This window comes from Artemia sp. Qi Xiang Cuo, chromosome 9 (assembly GCF_049724085.1).
Source record: "Artemia sp. Qi Xiang Cuo chromosome 9, ASM4972408v1, whole genome shotgun sequence".
NCBI classification, from domain to species: domain Eukaryota; kingdom Metazoa; phylum Arthropoda; class Branchiopoda; order Anostraca; family Artemiidae; genus Artemia; species Artemia sp. Qi Xiang Cuo.
In genome coordinates, this window is record NC_142802.1 from 61786280 (window position 1) to 61806758 (window position 20479).

The window sequence follows — 20479 nt, forward strand, 5'->3', positions numbered from 1 at the left end:
GGCATTAGAAATGTTAAAACTAATATAGATTCTGTGTGATCCGAGTTTGTGTCGCTCTATCTTTCCTAAAATTGCATGTGATGGAGTGAATTATGTATGATTTCCACTTCGTCATTTAATTAAACAATTCGTGGTAACGAACTGTAAGTAAGGAGCGACACGGCTCAATGGTAACCGAAACTCTAAAAAACGGAATTTTGATACCAATAGATACATCAAAAGAATTAGATTTTAATTCTGATTTAAAAAATACAAGTTTCATCAAGTTTAATCTTACCCATCAAAAGTTATGCGCCTGAGAAAATTTGGCTGATTTTTGAAAAAAAGGGGGAAAGACCCCCTAAAAGTTATAGAACCTTAATGAAAATCACACAATCATATTCAGTGTACCAGAGAACCCTACTGTAGAGGTTTCAAGCTTCTATCTACAAAAATGTGGAATTTTCCATTTTTTGCCAGAAGAAAGATCACGGATGCGTGTTTATTTGTTTTTTTGTTGTTTTTTTTTTGTTTTTTTTTCTTTTCCCCAGGGGTAATCGTATTGACCCAGTGGTCCTAGAATATCTTAGGAGGGCTCATTGGAACGGAAATTAAAAATTCTATTGCCCTTTTTAAGTGACAAAAAAACGGAGAGCAACTAGGCCTCCTCCCACGCTCATTTTTTTCTCAAAGACACCCAATTAAAATTTTGAGATAGCCATTTTGTTCAGCATAGTCGAAAATCTAATAAATATGTCTTTTAGGATGACTTAATCCCCCACAGTTCCCAGGGGAAGGGCTGCAAGTTATGAACTTTGCCCATTGCTTACATATTGTATTGGTTACTGGGAAGTATACAGACATTTTCAGGAAGGATTTTTTTTCTGGTGGGGGGGGGGCTGGAGGACGGGTTTACTCGAGAGAATCTTTCCGTGGAGGATGTTTCTTTGGGGTAAGGGACATTTCTATGAAGGGGGCGCCGGATTTCCAAGCATTATTTAAAAAACGATCAGAAATTAAATATATAAAAAAACAAGTTTTTTCAACTGAAAGTAAGAAGCAACATTAGAACTTAAAACGAACATAAATTATTCCGTATATGAGGGGGTTTTACCCCAATTCAATACCTCGCTCTTTTTTACCAGGCTACATTTTTTTTACTGCTTTCAAAAGAGCTATCTATTCTAATTAAACGGCCTTTGTGATTCAGGGGTTTGTGAATAATTTTTTTTTTACTTTTAACGTAAAGAACGTGGTATTGACTAAGAGGAGAACCCCCTCATATACGTAATAACATATACTTAATAGAAAAAATAATAAAAAAAAACAAGCGATACGGCTCAATAGTAATCGAAACTTTTAAAAACGGAATTTCGATGTCAATAAATGTATCAAAAGAATGGGCTTATAATGCTGATTTTAAATATATAAATTTGATTAAGTTTAGTATTACTCATCAAAGGCTACGAGCCTGAGAAAATTTACCTGATTTTTTAAAAAGGGGGAAACATCCCCTACAAGTGAAAGAATTTTAATGAAAATCACACCGTCGGATTCAGCGTATCAAAAAACACTATTACATAGGTTTCAAGCTCATATCTGCAAAAATTTGCAATTTTGTATTTTTTGCCAGAAGAAAAATATACGAATATAGAAGTTCGTTACGTAAGTTAATTTGTAAATTACGTCATAACAAAATTTAGAGACAGCCATTTAGCAAAAGAAAAATACAATTTTTATGCAAATTTTGTTTACTTATTTAATGACGGTGAGCCAAAATAAAAGCTGCATTAACTAAAAAACGATCAGAAATTAAATAAAAAAAAACAAGTTTTTTAAACTGAAAGTAATGAGTGACATAAACTTAAAACAAACAGAAATTATTCCGTATATGAAAGGGGCTGTCCCCTCCTCAACGCCTCGCTCTTTACGCTAAAGTTTGACTCTGTCTCACAATTTTATTTTTTAAAACAGTAAAAAGCTTTAGCGTAAAGAGCGAGGCGTTGAGGAGGGGACAGCCCCTTTCATATACGGAATAATTTCTGTTTGCTTTAAGTTTTAATGTCGCTCCTTACTTTCAGTTAAAAAATTTGTTTTTTTTTATTTAATATTGTATAAGCTGTCATAATAATACTGATTATCATACTCTTAAAAATGGAGGTTCATTGGACTTCTTTGCCAGACAAGTGATTGTAATTTACTTTATGCGATAAGCTACAAATAACTTCTAGGCTCACCTATAATTTCTATACGAAAACGTGAAAAGAATTTATGAATACCTTAATCAGATTAGCGTGGGGGGGGGGAATTTTTAGTTTCTACTTATGCTAGGAATGGAGAACACCTTGCCCGTGGGTGAAATTTCACGCGCAAGCTCATTTCAATATACCCTTTCACCATGGTATACTCTTCATTGCATATTACCTACATCCCTTTGGACAGTATAAAGAATAAAGGTTTTCAAGTCACTCAAGGTTATCTTAAAACAGGTATTTTTACCCAGTGTGAAAATAAATTCGTTCCCCTAGCCTTCTTTGTTGTATGATTTTTTTTTCCAGCTGCTATTCATGGTGGAACTTAGAAATATACATGGTTGTTTTTTTCATCCTAATGCCACTTCGGAAATACCTGTTTTCTTATTATCTATGTTTAGGATATCTTAAGTTTTAAAGTTACTTTCACTTTTCTTCAATATGATCTCTCCCAAAAATGCTATGGTTCTTAAACGATGTTGTATATATTTTTTTGAAGTGGCATAACTTGTCCAACATATTTTCAAGTTATGCGCGTTTTACTAAATTAGATTAGTATGGCAACATCTGGGATCCTTTTTTGTGAACTTAGTGATAACATTTTGGGCAAAATTTAGTTGCAGTTTCTTCCATATGCAGGTTCTGGCTTGTCTCCCACCATTTACCCGTGCCCCAGCCATTTAAACATTTGCCTCTCAATTACTTGGACTATCTGTCTTGGCTTTTCTCTGTCTACAATTAGCCATGTCTTGATGCAATCTATGCAACCTACTGCAAAATACTTGATAACTTCAATTCAGACAGAGTCTGAATTGTGATATTCGAAACGAATTTCACATTCTAAAAATTAGTTTTTTTTTCTTCTCCTGGAGAGCTGACATTTTTCTAAATAAGGTGTGTATGTAAAAACTGCAATATTGGTTTGCCTTGGATGATAATGGTGATTACAAAAACGCGAAGAGCCAATGTTCGTGTTCTGAAAGATATTAAGCCACAAACCACCAATACTATGATTAAACACAAAAAATAGGGAATCTTTCCCCAAAAAAAAGTTTCCCATGTTTTTTTTTCTACAATTATTCCAGTGTCAGAAATAAGTTAGGTCTGGGCTAAGCTACTGTCAAAGCTGACCTGTACGCAGACATTTTGCGGGATTTTCTTAAAAAACATGTCTCTACTTCCAAAATATCTAGATTCTTGTGATTTTCTTGGTAATTTCATATATTTTCCACAAAATTAACATATTGTTGTTTTCTCAGTTCTGCTCCCCTTCCAAAGAAAACTCCGGCCTTTTGTTTTTGTACCTGATCACATCCCTAGACCAAGCGTATTTCTAATTGGTGAATTTTATGATGAGCCTGTCACTGTTCTGATTGGTTTATTTTTATCTCATTTAAATTTGCTTGGTCTGGTATTTTGGATGTTCTATAGATGCGTGTGTTTTAACTAGCCTGCGTGTTCTTGTACTGCATCAAAATAATTTCTTTGTAACTAGTTTATATTTATTTTATGAAGGTAAGGGACTACAAAAATTTGGAAGCTCCCAAAGATCACCAAATTACAGACATGTTGAGGAAGTTAGTCGTCGTAAAGTTGAATGGCGGCCTGGGCACTTCCATGGGCTGTCAAGGTCCTAAATCTGTCATTGCAGTCCGAAACGATTTAATGTTTTTGGATTTGACTGTTCAACAAATTGAGGTAAGGTGAATCCCTATCTGAAAGTGAATTCAATCGTCGAATTTCAAAATTAAATTAACTCCTTAAAAAAGACATACAATAGAATACGCTGATTGTACGTTGGTGAATTTAATTACATAATGCTAATTATCTGTTGATTTTTAAGACCTTTTTTATATGCTTGTGCAGAAACGTATGTGGTGGGGGAGGGGGGCACGTACGTAGTCAGTATAGTATACCAATTTAAGTTCAGACTAGAGCCTGTGCATTATAAAAGTTGGGGTCTGATTTTTTCATAAACTAAAGATATACAGTGAAGACATATATTTCGTGTGGTTTCTGCTATCGTACTGTCAATTTTCGTTTCCAACTCTTCAATCATATACGGGTGATTACTGTACACAGTTAGTTTATTGCCCGATGTTTTAAACGGTAATTAGACGCTGATACAAGACTAATTAAATCTTTAACAGTAAATATTCTGAATACACACTCATATCGTAAAGAAAAATACTTTTGTTTGTTAAGTATTAATAACCGCTGAACGATGTCTTATTTTCTTATACTTAAATTTGGCAAATCAACAATTTCTACTTATCTTTTTCTTTGCTATTGTTCTTTGTTTTGTTTTTTTTCTATCACTGGGTACAAACTGAATATATTTTACAATTTTTTAACTCCTTAAGTTTATATTTCAGAGCCGAATGATTAAAAAAACATGGCTAAAAATAAAGATTTATTTACAAACAAAATGCACTTAGAGGAGTATGGAAAAATAAACATACATAATAAAAACACTTATCATCACAAACATACACAAAAAAAATACACTAACAAGGACTCACAAACGATTAATACAACCCAACGGAAAATCTATGACTGATTCCGATCGCTGTCTGAATCTGCCATCATATACATCCATCTTATCACATATCTCAAAAACTCTGTAATGTTTGTTACGGAGTATACTAATGTACTGTAATTCACAGCGCTTTTCAAAATCTTGCTCTTCCTCTCTTCCCTGTCTCCCCCCTCCCCCCCCTATCTGTCTTATCAACGTTGTATTACATGTAATTTAATCCTTATTTGTTATTTTACGCTCGTACAATCAATTGTTTGTATAGTGTATATTTTCTTTTTGTTTATTTGCTGCTTCATGGGTTTTCATTTTATCTAATTCACTCATTGTTTGAAAACGAACCATATTATTGATTTACGATATTTTACAAATGATATACTTTTTACTTAATCATTAGTTTCAAGGTTTAACAGAATGTCATTTGTTTTCCAGTATTTAAACAAGAAATACAATGCCAATGTTCCGCTAGTGCTTATGAATTCGTTCAACATGGATGAAGACACAAATAAGGTCATTCGAAAATATATAAATTTGGATATACGGATAGAAACTTTCAACCAATCTGGGTATCCAAGGATTCATAGAGAATCTCAAGCACCTATTGCCAGGAATTGCTTAATTGAAGATGACCAAGAAGCGTAAATAATTTTTATTTTTTATTTACTTTATGGGATACTACTTATGATAATGCTGATTTATTGTGTATTACTTAATAGGCCTTTTAATATACTACTATATGACTTTGTTTATTATTTTACTTAATTTATGTATTATTTTTGCTTGTTAAAATCAAATATTGCAAAAACACAAAGATAGTAGAAATGCCTTAAAAGCTGATGAAATTTGCCATCTTTAAAGACTAGAAAGTTGTGAAGTTTTACAATTGATTTACAATTTTTAGTAAAAATTGTAACTTAAAGATTTTACAATTGGAAATCTTTTTTGAATTGTTTTTACTTTTATTTGGATTATACTTCCTCTTTTACATGAGGAAAATTCCTACGGGAGCGCAAATACTCATTAAAATGAAGATGGCGTTGTTTCACGGTTATATCTTTTAAGCTGCTCTGAGGCTGAATGCTCTATCAGGATGGAGTAAAAGATGAAATTTGAATCTCCAAACCGAGTCGGATGGAGGGGGAGTGTTCGCTAGTGAATCTGCCTAAAGTGCCTTAGCACTGTTTAAAAGCTTTAGCAGTTGTAGTTTTTTTTTTTGCTTTAACAAAATTCTCTCTTTCTCTCAATTATTTCTCATTGGGGCATGATTTTTCGTTAACAGTTGTATATGAAATTATTGTGAAAAAATTAATTTTCTCTGTTATTTAATTTTTAAGCTTTGTTATTATTCTTAATTATTTAACTATCAAAGCTTACATTGGTAAAAACAAAAAAGTATCGTTAAATAGTTTTTCTTAAGTTTGAACCCCTTCACCCCTCACCCTTCTGAGTCGAGAGGGAACCCAGACTTTTTTTTGACGAGTAGGCAAAAAATAAAATCAGCTAAGTCAGCTATCTAGATGTCATAGCTAAAACTTTCGAGGGAAATTATCTTCAAAAGATAAAATTAGTTTCGTCAAAAATTGAGAGTGGGGGGCAAAGTTGTAGCTAATTTTCCCAAATCAAGTGAAAATGACCGTGAAAGATAAAAATTAGTCATATAGTTATGATAAAGTCAAACCTATACTAAAGAAAACTGACCCGTTTCCCTGGATACTTGAATTATGCAGGCTTATCTTAGTGTTGGCAAGATTTTTGAGAAACTAAATTTCAGTAGGGGGGGGGGATCAAACTGGGTTCTATCGGGGAGGGTGGTAAACAAGGATCTGGATGGGTCAGTTGCCACCCTGCCCCATAGAAAATTACGCCCTGGATAAGATGCACCATAACATTCCATCTTTTACGTATTTTCTGTTTGCAAATAATAGCCACTTAAATTTTCGAAATGTCTCGGTATTTATTTTGGCTAGATCTGAAGAATTTCTTTTTTCTTATTCAGAACATCTACACATCCATCCAATTCGGTTTTTACTGATTCAATTAATATCTGTCTGTCTGTCCAAAGCTACCCTTGTTTCAGCTAATTACCTGTGGGTGCCAAAATCGAGTTATCATTTGAAAAACCTTTAAATGATCATCTTAAATTGTCAAACTCGATGCCGGTTTCGCTTCAACATCGTGTGTCCAAGCAGTGACGTTACTAGATTCTGCCAGATCTCTTTCAAAATTTGGGCTGGTTGAAGTTTGAAGATTCTCCTTAAATTAAATAACGTTTATGTAATTGGTTGCTTTATATAAAATCATTTATTTATAGTTGGTACCCACCTGGCCATGGTGATTTCTACGCCTCATTTGCCAACTCAGGATTACTTGACAATCTTCTTAATGATGGGTATGAATATTGTTTTATATCAAATATCGACAACCTTGGCGCTACGGTGGATCTGAATATTCTTAACATGCTAATGAACCCTCAAAATGGATCTCCTGTCGAGTTTCTAATGGAAGTCACAGACAAAACAAGGGCAGACGTTAAGGTATGTTTTTTTTATTCGTTGCTAACAATATCTACGGTATTTCTACGAGAATTTTCTTTATGCAGAATTCAGTATTTAAATGGTTTATTTAGATTCGCTTTTGTTTTTATATTTCCGGTATTCTAAGATCTGAAAAGTTTCATCCTTGAATTCATCATCGCTGGACTTGCTGTCCATGTACCCTTGAAAAATAAATTTCCCGTAAAACTGATACTTAGCTCCTTTGGGTGTTACTGTAATTCACTGGCATATCTTTTAAATTGAATTGAGGGGGTATGTTCGATTTACGTCTAGATGGGCCCGTAATTAGGAAAAACTTCGTTAAGAGCTCGATCTTCGAGTTTTTTCTGGTAAATAAGACAGAATGAAGATAAGTAATATGTGAGCCTTTCAGAAGCTGCTTTGACTAAAAAATCGACTCTTTTAGGTTCTATAGTCAAGGTGCTTTGCTTTGTATATCTACACAAAATATTTTATTCAAGTATATGAACGAATACCAAAAAAAAAAACGCGGACACTGTGTTTAGTACATTGAAATCTAAACTTGTGTCAATTGCAACTGTAATTTCTACAATGTCTTTGAAATTTCTTGTATTCTCCATAATTTGCCAATTTTGGTGTTTTTTTAAGTTATGCATCACGGCAATTAATTTCATTTATTTAAGATTAAACGTAATTATATATGAGGGCTTTGTCGGATAAAGTACCTGAATTTGACTATCGTCAGCCGGAATTACTGAACCCATGTCTCACCAAAGATCAGACATATAAAATTGAAAACATCTAAAAAGAGCTTTAAAATATTTTTTGGTTCTTCCATTGCTTCGTATGAAGATGATATGATTCATCGTCACCATACTATCTTAGAAATAAACAACACAAAATCACTATGGACTTTGGACTACATATCTGCGATCCATCTTTCACTGTCTCACTCTTCCTTCCTGCCAAACCTACTACAAAGCTAAATACTACCTTAGATTAACTAGAATATGACGTAGATAATTTCGGAGACCACACTGCCTTTCCATGACGATAAATAAAAGTTCAAATAGGGATAAAATCCTTTTAATAGACAGTGATGATAGAAATTCACAAAAATACCAGATATTTTGGTCACATATACAGTGACCGTTATCAGTAGTAAAACTGAATAAAAGTTTTACTACTGATGACGGTCACTGTATATGTAACCGAAATATCTGGTATTTTTGTGAATTTCTATCATCACTGTCTATTAAAAGGATTTTATCCCTATTTGAACTTTTATTTATTAACTAGAAAAAATGTCTGGAAGCTTTCACACAAAGATAATTTCACTTTGGCAACACAAATGTATTGTTTGGGAATATATATTTGTGAAATATTGTAAAAGGGAATATATATTTGTGAAATATTGTAAAAGGGAATATATATTTGTGAAATATTTATTCATCAGTTTGACTGTTTCTTGATGACTACCTTGTGTCTACTACATTGACCTTGAAGCAGTGCGTGCTACTTTGGACTTTGGTTCAAGGTTTTTTTAGTTCCTTCATTATTTTATTTATATTATTTTCAACATTAACATGCTTGGTTAGTTTAAAACTATTGTAATGATAAAAATATTCTTTTTTTACTGAATTAAAAATATTAAACTACTCTGTGTATGATTTAGTTTTGATTTTGCAACTGCATATGTCGTTTAGGCTACTGGTTTTAAAAATATTGAATTTCGAGATTTTGTTTTATTTTTGTATCAATACTTAATGCTGTCTATAAAAGTAACATAAAAAAAGCAAGGTAAAACATCATTTCAGAATTTACTGGTTAAACCTCTTTCTAAACTGGCTAAATTGTATGAAGCGTAATCTTTGTTCAATGGTTCCATTAATTTGATATGTGGATATTTATTTGAACAGGGTGGCACACTCATTCAGTATGAAGGGAAGCTCCGTTTGCTTGAGATTGCTCAGGTGCCAAAGGAGCATGTTGAAGAGTTTAAATCAATTACAACATTCAAAATCTTCAACACGAATAACCTGTGGATTCGTCTGGATGCCATTAAGCGATCTATCGATGAAAACACCCTGGAAATGGAGGTTATTGTTAACCAGAAAACACTTAAAAATGGTGTTAATGTTTTACAGCTAGAGACAGCTGTTGGTGCTGCTATGAAATCGTTTGGCAATGGCATTGGTAAGTTTTAATTTCCTATTTTAACATTGCGCAAAAACATACTGTGCGCATAACAAGCAAAGTATTTGTGCTTAAAAAAATTGCGTAAAGCTTATGTTCTGCTTTTACTCTATTTTATATTTATAATACATTTACTACTTATTGTATTCTAGTGTATTCTACTGAATGCTTATTTAAATATTATGTTTTGTTAATTACAGAAGCGAGTGGATGTAGCAATTTTCTTTAAAATGAGCTCTAAGAAAAACTATGATGTTCCAGTGCCCCGCTAGCAGCGGAGAAAAAGAGGACACATAAGTACTTCCCATCCAACAAAAGTGATTGTTCAAGCCAGGGCACTGTAATTTTATTTACAAGGTTTTTGGCCATAGTGATTCCACTGGTTTACTTTTTATTTTGAACCGATTGGGTTTCATAATAATTAATTTTGGGTTACTATTGGCTGAGGTTCGTCCTTTACTAGTTTGCAGCTATTATACTACCTCTAATTGAGTCTTTCAGAAGCCAATCTGCTTTCAAAAGCTAATTCCCAGATTTTACTGTAGTTTATTTTACTTCTAATACCGATGTTACTTGTACTCATACTACTTTTAATTGAGTCTTTCAGAAAATAATCTGACGAAGTCCGCCTTTGCATTTTGAGGGTTCAGCCCCGAAACGGCTTGTACGTGGGAGGCGGCTGTAAACTGTTTCGTATCATCAAAGATTTATAGATTCACAGAGATATTGTTTCAAATCGAGGATGAATACCAAACATGCTTGAAAGCTTTTTGCCATCACAATTTAATTCATTTTTAGATGACGGTTTAACCAAGTTTGTTCTTCTAGAGGTTTAGGAATATTTCCATCCCGAACGTTTTTTCTGCCAAATGTTTGGTGCATCAAAAGAAAAAAAAAGAACAATGAACCCCGGAATATTTCAGACTCAACAGGAGTTTAAACTATTTTAAAATTTCCCGCCGTAATTGCGTGATTCTTTGTTAATAAATATGAAAGAATAATATTCACTCTTAGCAGAAAATTTTTGCACTCGCCTGTTCTTTTTATTTGTGTGCTTAATGTTTTCCCTTTTCTTTTTCCTTGCTCCACTATAATCTTTTGTATATGGTAGGTAAATATAAAATAAATCCTTATTACTATAAAATCACTATAAAATAAATCCTTATTACTATAAAATCACTATAAAATAAATCCTTATTATGATTATTTCATAAACCATCTATGGTCATTCCATAAGTTACATTTAATTCTCTTGATTTTTTGTGTAAAGATGCTATGTTTGGAATAGGCTTGTTTTTGAAAGACAACATTCATGGAAGAAACATTGTAACGTCAAATTACTGTTCCTTTGAATCTGGATGCCAATTACTGTATTCAAATAGTTTTAACGGGAAATATTTGTCACGTGGCCGGTTCTTTAATTACCTCTTTTTTAAATTTCAGCTCCGCTGGGCATGGATTGCTCTTTATTAGCTGCAGCCATGATGAAAAAAAAAAAAAGTTTTTTTAATTGAAAGTAAGGAGTGACATTAAAACTTAAAACGAACAGAAATTATTCCGTATATGAAAGGGATTGTCTCCTCCTCAACGCCTCGCTCTTTACGCTAAAGTTTTTTATTGTTTTAAAAAATAAAGTTGTAAGACAGAGTCAAACTTTAGCGGAAAGAACGAGGCGTCGAGGAGGGGACAACCCCTTTCATATACGGAATAATTTCTGATTGTTTTAAGTTTTAATGTCGCTCCTTACTTTCAGTTAAAAAACTTTTTTTTTATTTAATTTCTGAACGTTTTTGAATTAATGCAGCTTTGATTTTGGCTTACCGTACATGAATAATTAAAACGAAATTCGCTTATTAATTTTCTTTTTTTGGCTAAATGGCTTTCTTGAAATTTTGTTCTGACGTAACTTACGAATTAACTTACGTAACAAATTTCTATGTTTGAATGTTTTTATTACGTATATTAGGGAGTTCGCCCCCTTGTCAATGTCTCGCTCTGTACGACAAAGTTTAAATTCTCTTCAAATCACAAACCCCTGAATCACAAAGGCTATTTAATTAGAATAGAAAGCTCTTTTGAAAGTTCTAAAAAAAAAACTTTAGCGTGATGTGTGGGGTATTTACTAGGGGTGAACCCTTCATATACGTAATCATTTTCTGTTCGTTTTAAGTTTTAATATTGCTCCTTACTAAAAAAAATTGTTTTTTTATTTAATTTCTGATCTTTTTTTAAATAATGCTGGGAAATCCGGCACCCCCTTCATAGAAATGTCCCTTCCCCCAAGAAAACATCTTCCATGGAAAGAGTCTCCCCTGTAACCCTTACTTTGACCCCTCCCCTCCCCCCACAAGAAAAAAATTCCTCCTGAAAACACCTGTATACTTCCCAATAACCAAAACTATATGTACACAATGGGCAAAGTTTATAACTTGCTGCCCTTCCCCCAGGAACTTTGGGGGATTAAGTCATCCTCAAAGACATATTAATTAGATTTGCAACTATGCTGAACAAAATTGCTATCTCAAAATTTTGATTGGGTGACTTTGGGAAAAAAATGAGCGTAGGAGGGGGCCAAGCTACCCTCCAATTTTTTGGTCACTTAAAAAGGGCACTATAACTTTTAATTTCCATTCGAATGAGCCCTCTCACGATATTCTAGGACTACTGGATCGATACGATCACCCCTGGGAAAAAAAAGACGCATCCGTGATATTTCTTCTGGCAAAAAATATAAAATTCCATATTTTTGCAAATAGGATCTTGAAACTTCTAGAGTAGGGTTCTCGAATACGCTGAATCTGATGGTGTGATTTTCATTAAAGTTCTATGATTTTAGGGCTTGTTTCCCCCTTTTTACGAAAATAAGGCAAATTTTGTCAGGTGTACAAGTTTGGATGAGTAAGACTAAACTTCATGAAACTTATATATTTGAAATCAGTATAAAAATCTCTTCTTTTGATGTATCTATTGAAATCAATATTCCGAGTTTTAGAGTTTCGGTTACTATTGAGCCGGGTCGCTCCTTACTTACAGTTCGTTACCACGAACTGTTTGATAGACTATTGATGCTCTATTTTGTATTCAGTATATATTTATTGGTTAAGGTTATTATCCAGTGTATGAATATATATCTATATGTCAGTTGTGTTTGAAATATTAATCGAAAAATAACAGCTGTAGACAAAACATAATTATGGCAAAATTAAAAATAAAAATTGAAAAATAAAATGCCCTCATATAAGTTTCCTGAATCTACAATATGACCCCCACTCCCTCGAATTTCCTTATCGTCTAAATAAAACTAACAAAAATGGGGTTTTTAAAGGCCAAATGAAAATACTGAAAAAACACGACAAAGAGAATATTTCGAGGGGACAAACGCCCCTCTTCCTCAGCGCGAAATGAAAAAATATAATCAATGCAAGTGCAGAAGAACAAACCAACAAATTAAATTCATTTTATCAGTATTATTAATCTTACTTGGTAGACGTTGAATCTGGCCAATTAAACCACATATAAAAAAGTTAAAAAAAAAAGAGATCACAGGTCACATTAACTACCAAAACTGTTTAGCTCTGCCTTGTATGATTTTGATTTCGTCGCCATCCGGCCAATAATTTCTTTTCTCTCGTATACTTTTGACTTTAGTTTTTTCATATAATTTTAGGTTAAAAAGTTTAAGGTTTGGACAAAAAGAGCGAAATTAATATCAATAGCGCTGCAAAACACAAAGTGGACCCGGGATATCTGTGGTATAACCAGTTCAAACATAGAAAAATTCAGGCTACATTGTGCGAATTAAATAACACTGATATATAAACCTTGATACTGGATACTAAGCCTTGAAGTCTACAAAGGATTGTAAAAAGTTTTCTAATTTTTAAAAGTTTTGTTATTTTAGACATCTATATTTTTGACAAATTTGATAGCAATTCTGTAAATTGTACCAATACGCTTGTTTGATTATAGCAAATTTGAAAAAAAATGTTAAGCTATTCTCATTCAAAGTTGCTGTTTTGGATAAAAGTTCACTATGAAGCTGGAGATTTAAGCGTGAAAGTATGAAAAGGAGGTATTAAAGCCGTTACTCAGGAGCTATCAATCGGTATTTTAAGGCCCAGTGTTTGTACGGCCTTACTAAAACACCTGAGACCGGAGTGACTTACGTCTCATGAAACTTTGATTTTGGATAGAATAATCAAAATGAACAAACCATGAAATGGAAACGACGCGTACATATGATTAAGGAAAAAATCAGGTGCTGTCGTGTACAAAATAGTTTGATTCGCCTTAGCGTTCTTGCTTATTAAGCATATTAAACAAAAAACACAGTTTAGAAAGAAATGCCGACAATAAAGGTTTTTGTACGCTTTATTATTTTACGAATGTACTTGAAGCTCGTAAATCTCACTCTCTGTATATCAGATCTTTAAAGGGATACACATTTTTCTGAATAAATTAGATCTAATGATACCTATTAGTGCTACAATTGTTGTGGTAAGAAAGAATAAAGATCATAGATGCCCTCAACCGCACATTTAGACGGCGGAACATCGACATATTTTAAAATGAAGCATGTTCTTTGGTGAAAATGTCCCCGCTCTCTCCTCGTTTCAGTTTATTTTCAACATACAACATACTCGTTTCAGTATGTTTTCAACCTCGTTTCAGTATATTTCGATGCAAAAAGTGGAATCTTATGGACGTTTTTATCTTTCATTTGTGATTTTCAGTAAAATTGTGCTTTTTAGGTTTAAATGTTCCTCGTTCCCGTTTCTTGCCCGTGAAAAAGACACAAGATCTTTTGCTGGTGAAGAGCAATCTGTATCATTTCAAAAACGGTAGTCTCACAATGAACCCTGTTAGAAGTTTCCCGTCAACCCCGCTCGTTAAGCTAGGAGATAATCACTTCGCAAAGGTATCCTTTTTTTTTTATAAAATAAGCTCATCAATCAAAGAAGGCAGGTTCTTTAGTGAGCTGCTATATGTTTTGTTGGAACACAAATAGCTGACGACTTAAGTCTGTTATGTTCTATAACGAAGAAACTTGTTTAATGCTTTAATTAAGCATATTGCAGAGTAGCTTTCATCAGTGGCTGCGCAATTCTCATTTTTACCCTTTATATACCAAGCCTATCTCGTCAACTTTGTTTGCCAGGTTGGGGATACGTTTTTTGGGTGTCTGGGGATACATTTCAGTTAAACAAGTACTGTGACCGATTTTAAAAAACTTACTCAGTTAAGTAAATAGCCAAAGAGCTTGTCGGACAACAGCCATTAAAAAAGGAAACCATTGTGTTGTATTCCGTTTTGAGGACTGTGGAAAAACCTGTGTGGCCAGTTCTCCCAAACACAAGGTTGCATTCCCCTTATCCTACCTCCCAAAAATATACTTCATAAAAGTTTCAAGTTCATCCCCTAGTCATGATACAAAGCAGAGTACACATCCCAGACCCCTGATGTAATTCTTCGCCTTTTACTGAAACCCACTAATTGTATACAATCTATAATTAGAAGTACTCGCTGGCTTTTAGGCTTCAAAAAAAAAATGTATTCTTTTGTGAGAATTCAAAAGCCCTACTGGCTTTGATTGTAAAAGTATCTTGAATAAATACTTGCTTCAGTTACTTGTTGTATAAATCAAGGGATAGTTTTCAGATTATAATTGGCTGAGAGCTACCGATATTTACCAATTTAATAAAGTAAGATGTGACCAATGACAAATCTTGTGTGTTAAATTGTGAAAAAAGAGTAATCAAATTGAAAAATTAGTAATCAAATTGAAAAATTGAACTTCTTTCTCTATATTAGCTGTGAGAATTGAAATCATATTCTAACTTTCCTATGCGATTTGGCTGCGGTACCATATCGTGCATTATCTATAGGGAAAGCTAAATGATGTGTTTTAAGATTTTGGCCAGTTTTACCGAAAACTGAAAATTTGTTATTTATCCAAGGTACTATAACACGATTTTAATTTAAAAGCTCGGCATTCCGACGATTTCTACAATTGAAGAACCACTGCATAACGCCTTTTAAAACTGAAAGTTCTGAGTCTTCATAAATATATTAGCTACGATTGAACGGCTTTTTCCGATTGTTGGAATGTATGTAGTTTAATGGGGAGCTGTAAATTCCATTAAAAAAAGAATCACCAGTGGTTTTGATAATTTGAGCACGGTTGAGAACATTCAGCAATATACCATGATTAAATAAGAGCTTATTAAGGTTTGTTAAGGAGCAATAATGGAAGAAAGTACGACCTAGATTACTTTAGTAATCAATTAACAAGGATCAGATGACAAGGAATGCTTCAATCCAATAACAATTCCAGTACTTTTTGTATCAGAAGCTGACTACAAAATCATTGACTTGATACAAAGTGGCCAAAGGTAAGACTTGAAATCAGATCACAATGGAGAAGAAATAGCAGCAGAAGCGGTCCTTTTACCAATATTTGCAAAATACAATGTAAATACTTTTTGAACATTCAGTTCAACCTCGAGATGTTTACTGTCCACAACCAAAGGGATTGCTGAAGACTGAAAGCCTTAGGACAGAACCTATCCCAAGTCAAGTTTTCCGAATAAAGTTAATGACATTCTCTTCGTTAATATTCTGTCGGATAATTGAATAGCTTTCTGTATCTATCTTTTAAAGCTTTTATTTTGGTGGGGTGGGGGGGGGGGTTGTGTAGCTCAGTCGATTATCTTAGTTCCTTTTAAGAAATCATATCAAAACCATATACCACTATACCACTGTATTGTATACCACTGCCTAAAAGATATTGGGAGTCATGCGATGACGACGGCTCGGGAGGCGGGTGTAATTGCCCCCTCTGTGGGGAATTGGGTGATGGGCTGGACCATTTTTTGAGGGGACGCCAAAGTTTGGGGATTTTGAGGCATAATTTTACTCGAGGGGAGGTACCGCTGCTTCCTGGTATTTTGAGGACTACCTCGCGTGACCTAATTATTGCACTAGGTTGCTTTTTAGAGAGAGGATTGGAAATACGGAAAGCAGCAACTTAAATTTGTTGAGTGTTATTGCGTGGTTTATTTTGTTTTGTTCAGTGTTTTATGTATATGGCCACTGGCTTTTAAATACACTTATAACGTATTATTATTATTATACATTGTTTTTTACGACTATAGAAGGTAAATATGCTTAGTTTTGTAAAATATTCTTACTCTTATAATAATTTCTAGGTGGCCGAATTCCTGCGCCGGTTTGAGACAATCCCCGATGTTCTTGAGTTAGATCATTTGACACTATCTGGTGATGTTACATTTGGCCGTAATGTTTCGCTGAAGGTGAGTGGAGTAACAGCATATTGACATTTCGACTGGGATAACACAACAATATTTGTCTGTAATAAATTTTATATTGAATAAAAAACGGTAACTTTGATTAATTTACTGCATAAAGAATAATAAATGGAGTGATGCTTTTCAATTACTTAAAAAATGATTTTACAGGGAGTCAGAGAAACTGAATCAGTTTTGGGTCTTAGACTTATCAATGATTAATTGTGTACACAAGAAAGGTTTCCTAAGTGTCCAAGATGTATTGAGAATAATTTTAATGGCCTCTTCGCTATAAATGTTTCCGTGATCGAAAAATGAGATATAAAGCTTCTTTGACAAATAAAAGCTTACAAATATATTTTATTCTCTTGTTTATAATTACGTATATATCTATCCAGGCATAATAATTAGAAAAAAAAATACAGATGTGTGTTTATTCTCTGCAAAGTTAGGTAGTTTTCATCAGACTTACTATTGCCATTAGTTTTGCTTGTTAATTAATTAGTTGTTTCTTACGCTTTTTTTTCAATGGCTAAGACGTAATTGGACGGCTGGCATCCTTGCAAAATTAATGAAATTACGTGCAAATGGAGTCAGATCTGAACTGCAATTATTGCTAGTTAAATAACCCCAGATCGGTTGAGCTGATCAGACTTTCAGTTCAAATTCAACTTTTCATTTCAACTTCTGAGTTCAGTTTTTGATATTCAGTTCAACTTTTCAGTTCAGTTCAAATTCTTCTCCCATGCATTTAAAAACACAGACATTAATGAATATCCTACTCATCAGATGTGCTTTATAACCAAAATAACCTATTGATATTATAATACCGTTATTTCTTCTATATGGTATATCGACTTGGCTGCTGGGCCACTCCATTCTTTCCACACACGGAAACAAGAGAGAACGTTAGCATTCAAGGTTGATGGCTTTAAATTAGGATAAAACTGACAGAATGATGAACTGCTTTGTGGACCTAAACTTTTTTTTTCATTAAGACTGAGATCATGCCTAGTACGTTGTGATTCATTTTTGCATTAGTCATTTAATTTGTTGAAACCAAATTTAAAGTGTATCTCTATTTCAGGGAACAGTGATTATTATTGCCAATCACGGTGAAAGAATTGATATCCCATCTTGTGCTCTACTAGAGAACAAAATCGTGTCTGGTAATCTACGCATTTTGGACCATTAGTAGCAGCAAATTCATTTCCTGTGTTAAATTTTTCATGTGCCACCTGAATTTTGAATGCTTTGGACACAGTTTATAGAATTAGCAGTATGATCATACCCTATCTCACCCATTATAAAAACTCGGACCAAGGTGCGAGTGCTCCAGAGAACGTTTTTGCAGATATAAACATAAGCGGCATTAGATCTTTTCACGGGTAGACAAGTCAGATTTCTCTTGGACACGAAACAAGTGGAAACCCGCTATTACGAATAATGCACTTTGTAACCATTTCTCATTGATTGACGGAAACAGACTAACCCGCTAATGTAGAAATAAGTGGGAGGAGCTTTTTGTTCGTACCGAAAATGAAGACCAGAAATGATCTGCGATAAACTTACTGGATAATTCTATAAACTGTGGCTTTGGATAAGAAAAAAATGGAGATGAAGAGTTAGAAAAGTAAAGGAAACGTTGTATATTTTTCTTTATAGCCTAAAATATACAAAATGGATAGATTAGTTTATGGGCATGGTTAATTTCTGAATGCTTGGGACCCAAAATACTAAAAAAGACTAGAATTTCTCAAATTATATTTATTTATGTATTATTGTTACTTGCCTAAAATACTTGAAACGAATTAATTAATTCGAACGTTAAAATTGCTTTATGAAATTTCTGATTATTACTGATCTATTAATTTGTGTAGATTTTAGTATTTAAATTTGTAATAATATGCTCTGCTGAATTTTTAAAATTTAGATTCTATTACAGATCAGCAGGTTCAGTGTGCCATCGAGAGCAAAATTTTGTTGGTCATTTAACGCTTGTTTTTTTTTCGTTTTGTGTGGTTTAGTTCAACTTTAGTTTATAATTATTTGTTGTTAGTTTAGTTTTAGACTTTTTTGTTAAATATTTGCTCTTGCGAGTTGCTTTAGTTTGTGCTTTCTTTTCCTCCTTTCCTACTAGGAATTCTCAAAATCCTTGAGTTATAACATGTACGTTATATTTCAGTGTGCCGAATAAACTTTCAGTGATCTTAAATCTTTCTTTATAACTTTTACAGCCTAGTGTCATTAGAAAGGAAAAATAGTAAAATGAAAAGAGGAAATTTAATAACCGGTCAGATTTATAAATAGAATAAGGGGGACTGCGTCTTAAAGTAAATCAAGTTGAGAAAGTAAGTTATTTAAAATAAGTTACGAATATATACCAATTTTGGCTCAATTTAAAAAAAAAATTGTTAAATACTAGTAAAAACAACGATTAAACTTTTATACGATCAAGAATTATTCTGAAAGTGAATCAGCTGATCACCAATCGTAACGTTCAACTGGTTTCTTGCCGTTTACAAAAAATAACATTTTGGCATGAAATACTTCTATTTCTAGAAAATTGATAAAATACTGTTATTACCGCCTTTATTGCAAAAAATGTATGCATTAAAACTGCAGCTGCTAACCCCCCGAAACCTTTTAAATGGCAAATTTCATAAAAAAATCTTACAACTTGCAATATTATATTATCGAACCTAGTCGGATCGGGGTGCTACCATTTCGGCGAACCGTCACAAGCACGCAACGTCATAACATCGAACCGTCATAACATCTAAAAATAAATTTATAAGTTTATATAATAGTAATAAGTATAGATATATAGATAGATAGATAGATCGTGTATTTCAAAAGCCCAAGAGCCATATACACACAACAATTTATGAAAAATAAAGCTATCACAACAGAACAAATTACGAAACACACATAATAGTTTAGAAACATATTTCGGCTATAAATTTGCACATTAGGGGGGGGGGGGGGTAAAGCATAGCACATATTAAATACGTAACTTAACCTAGGGACCTTTCCCCCCCTAAACCCCAAAAAACTAGAATTCTAAAATTTTTGATGTTATGACGGATTTTGTACTGCTCCTGACGTCCGTGCTCCTGACGGTTCGATGTTATGACGCCTTCCTGTCGGATCTATCCAGCTATATTTCGCTCTTCGTAGTCGTTTTCATTTGAAAGATTATTTTTTATTTAAGTATATATTACACACAAGAAAAGTCCCTGGCTTTTTTTTGGCAAGTCCCAGTAAAGGTCAATCAAGAGAGTCAATCATTTTGATCAAAAGCTTCCGTCAATCGATTGATTAAAGCATGATTGTCCGTCTAGGAACCTCTTTGACGCTTAAGTCAAGCGTTGACGGTGATTGATAGAAAGTTTGAATGACTCAATCGGTTCCTAGACGGTCAATCATGTTTTAATCAATCGATTGACGGAAGCTTTTGGTCAAAATGATTGACCGTCTAGGGTGTTCTTAAAGTAAGTGGGCCGTACTAACGTTTAATAAAGAAGAGAAAATAGGATAGGACAGAGAAAATCACAAAAACTTATGTAGAAGAGTTTCTTACAGAATCTCCGGGTAGGTGAGAAATCGCTGGTCGTTTCCTCCCTTTCTGGAGACCTACCCTGATCACTCCACTCCCCAAAATCTAGGTTCCAGCTACAATTTCACAGTACC

General features: G+C 33.5%; 1 protein-coding gene across 1 annotated transcript in view; it reads left to right on the forward strand.

Moving 5' to 3' along the window:
* LOC148948908 (UTP--glucose-1-phosphate uridylyltransferase-like) overlaps positions 1 to 18970 on the forward strand; it is a 43910-nt gene extending 24940 nt beyond the window's left edge. Inside the window, exons 4-10 of the mRNA XM_089094135.1 lie at positions 3747 to 3929; positions 5200 to 5405; positions 7079 to 7301; positions 9203 to 9479; positions 14231 to 14397; positions 16688 to 16792; positions 17874 to 18970. Of these exons, the coding sequence (XP_088950261.1) occupies positions 3747 to 3929; positions 5200 to 5405; positions 7079 to 7301; positions 9203 to 9479; positions 14231 to 14397; positions 16688 to 16792; positions 17874 to 17981 (1269 nt within the window). The 3' untranslated portion in view covers positions 17982 to 18970. The remainder of the gene's footprint in view (positions 1 to 3746; positions 3930 to 5199; positions 5406 to 7078; positions 7302 to 9202; positions 9480 to 14230; positions 14398 to 16687; positions 16793 to 17873) is intronic.
* Positions 18971 to 20479: the final 1509 nt, after the last annotated feature.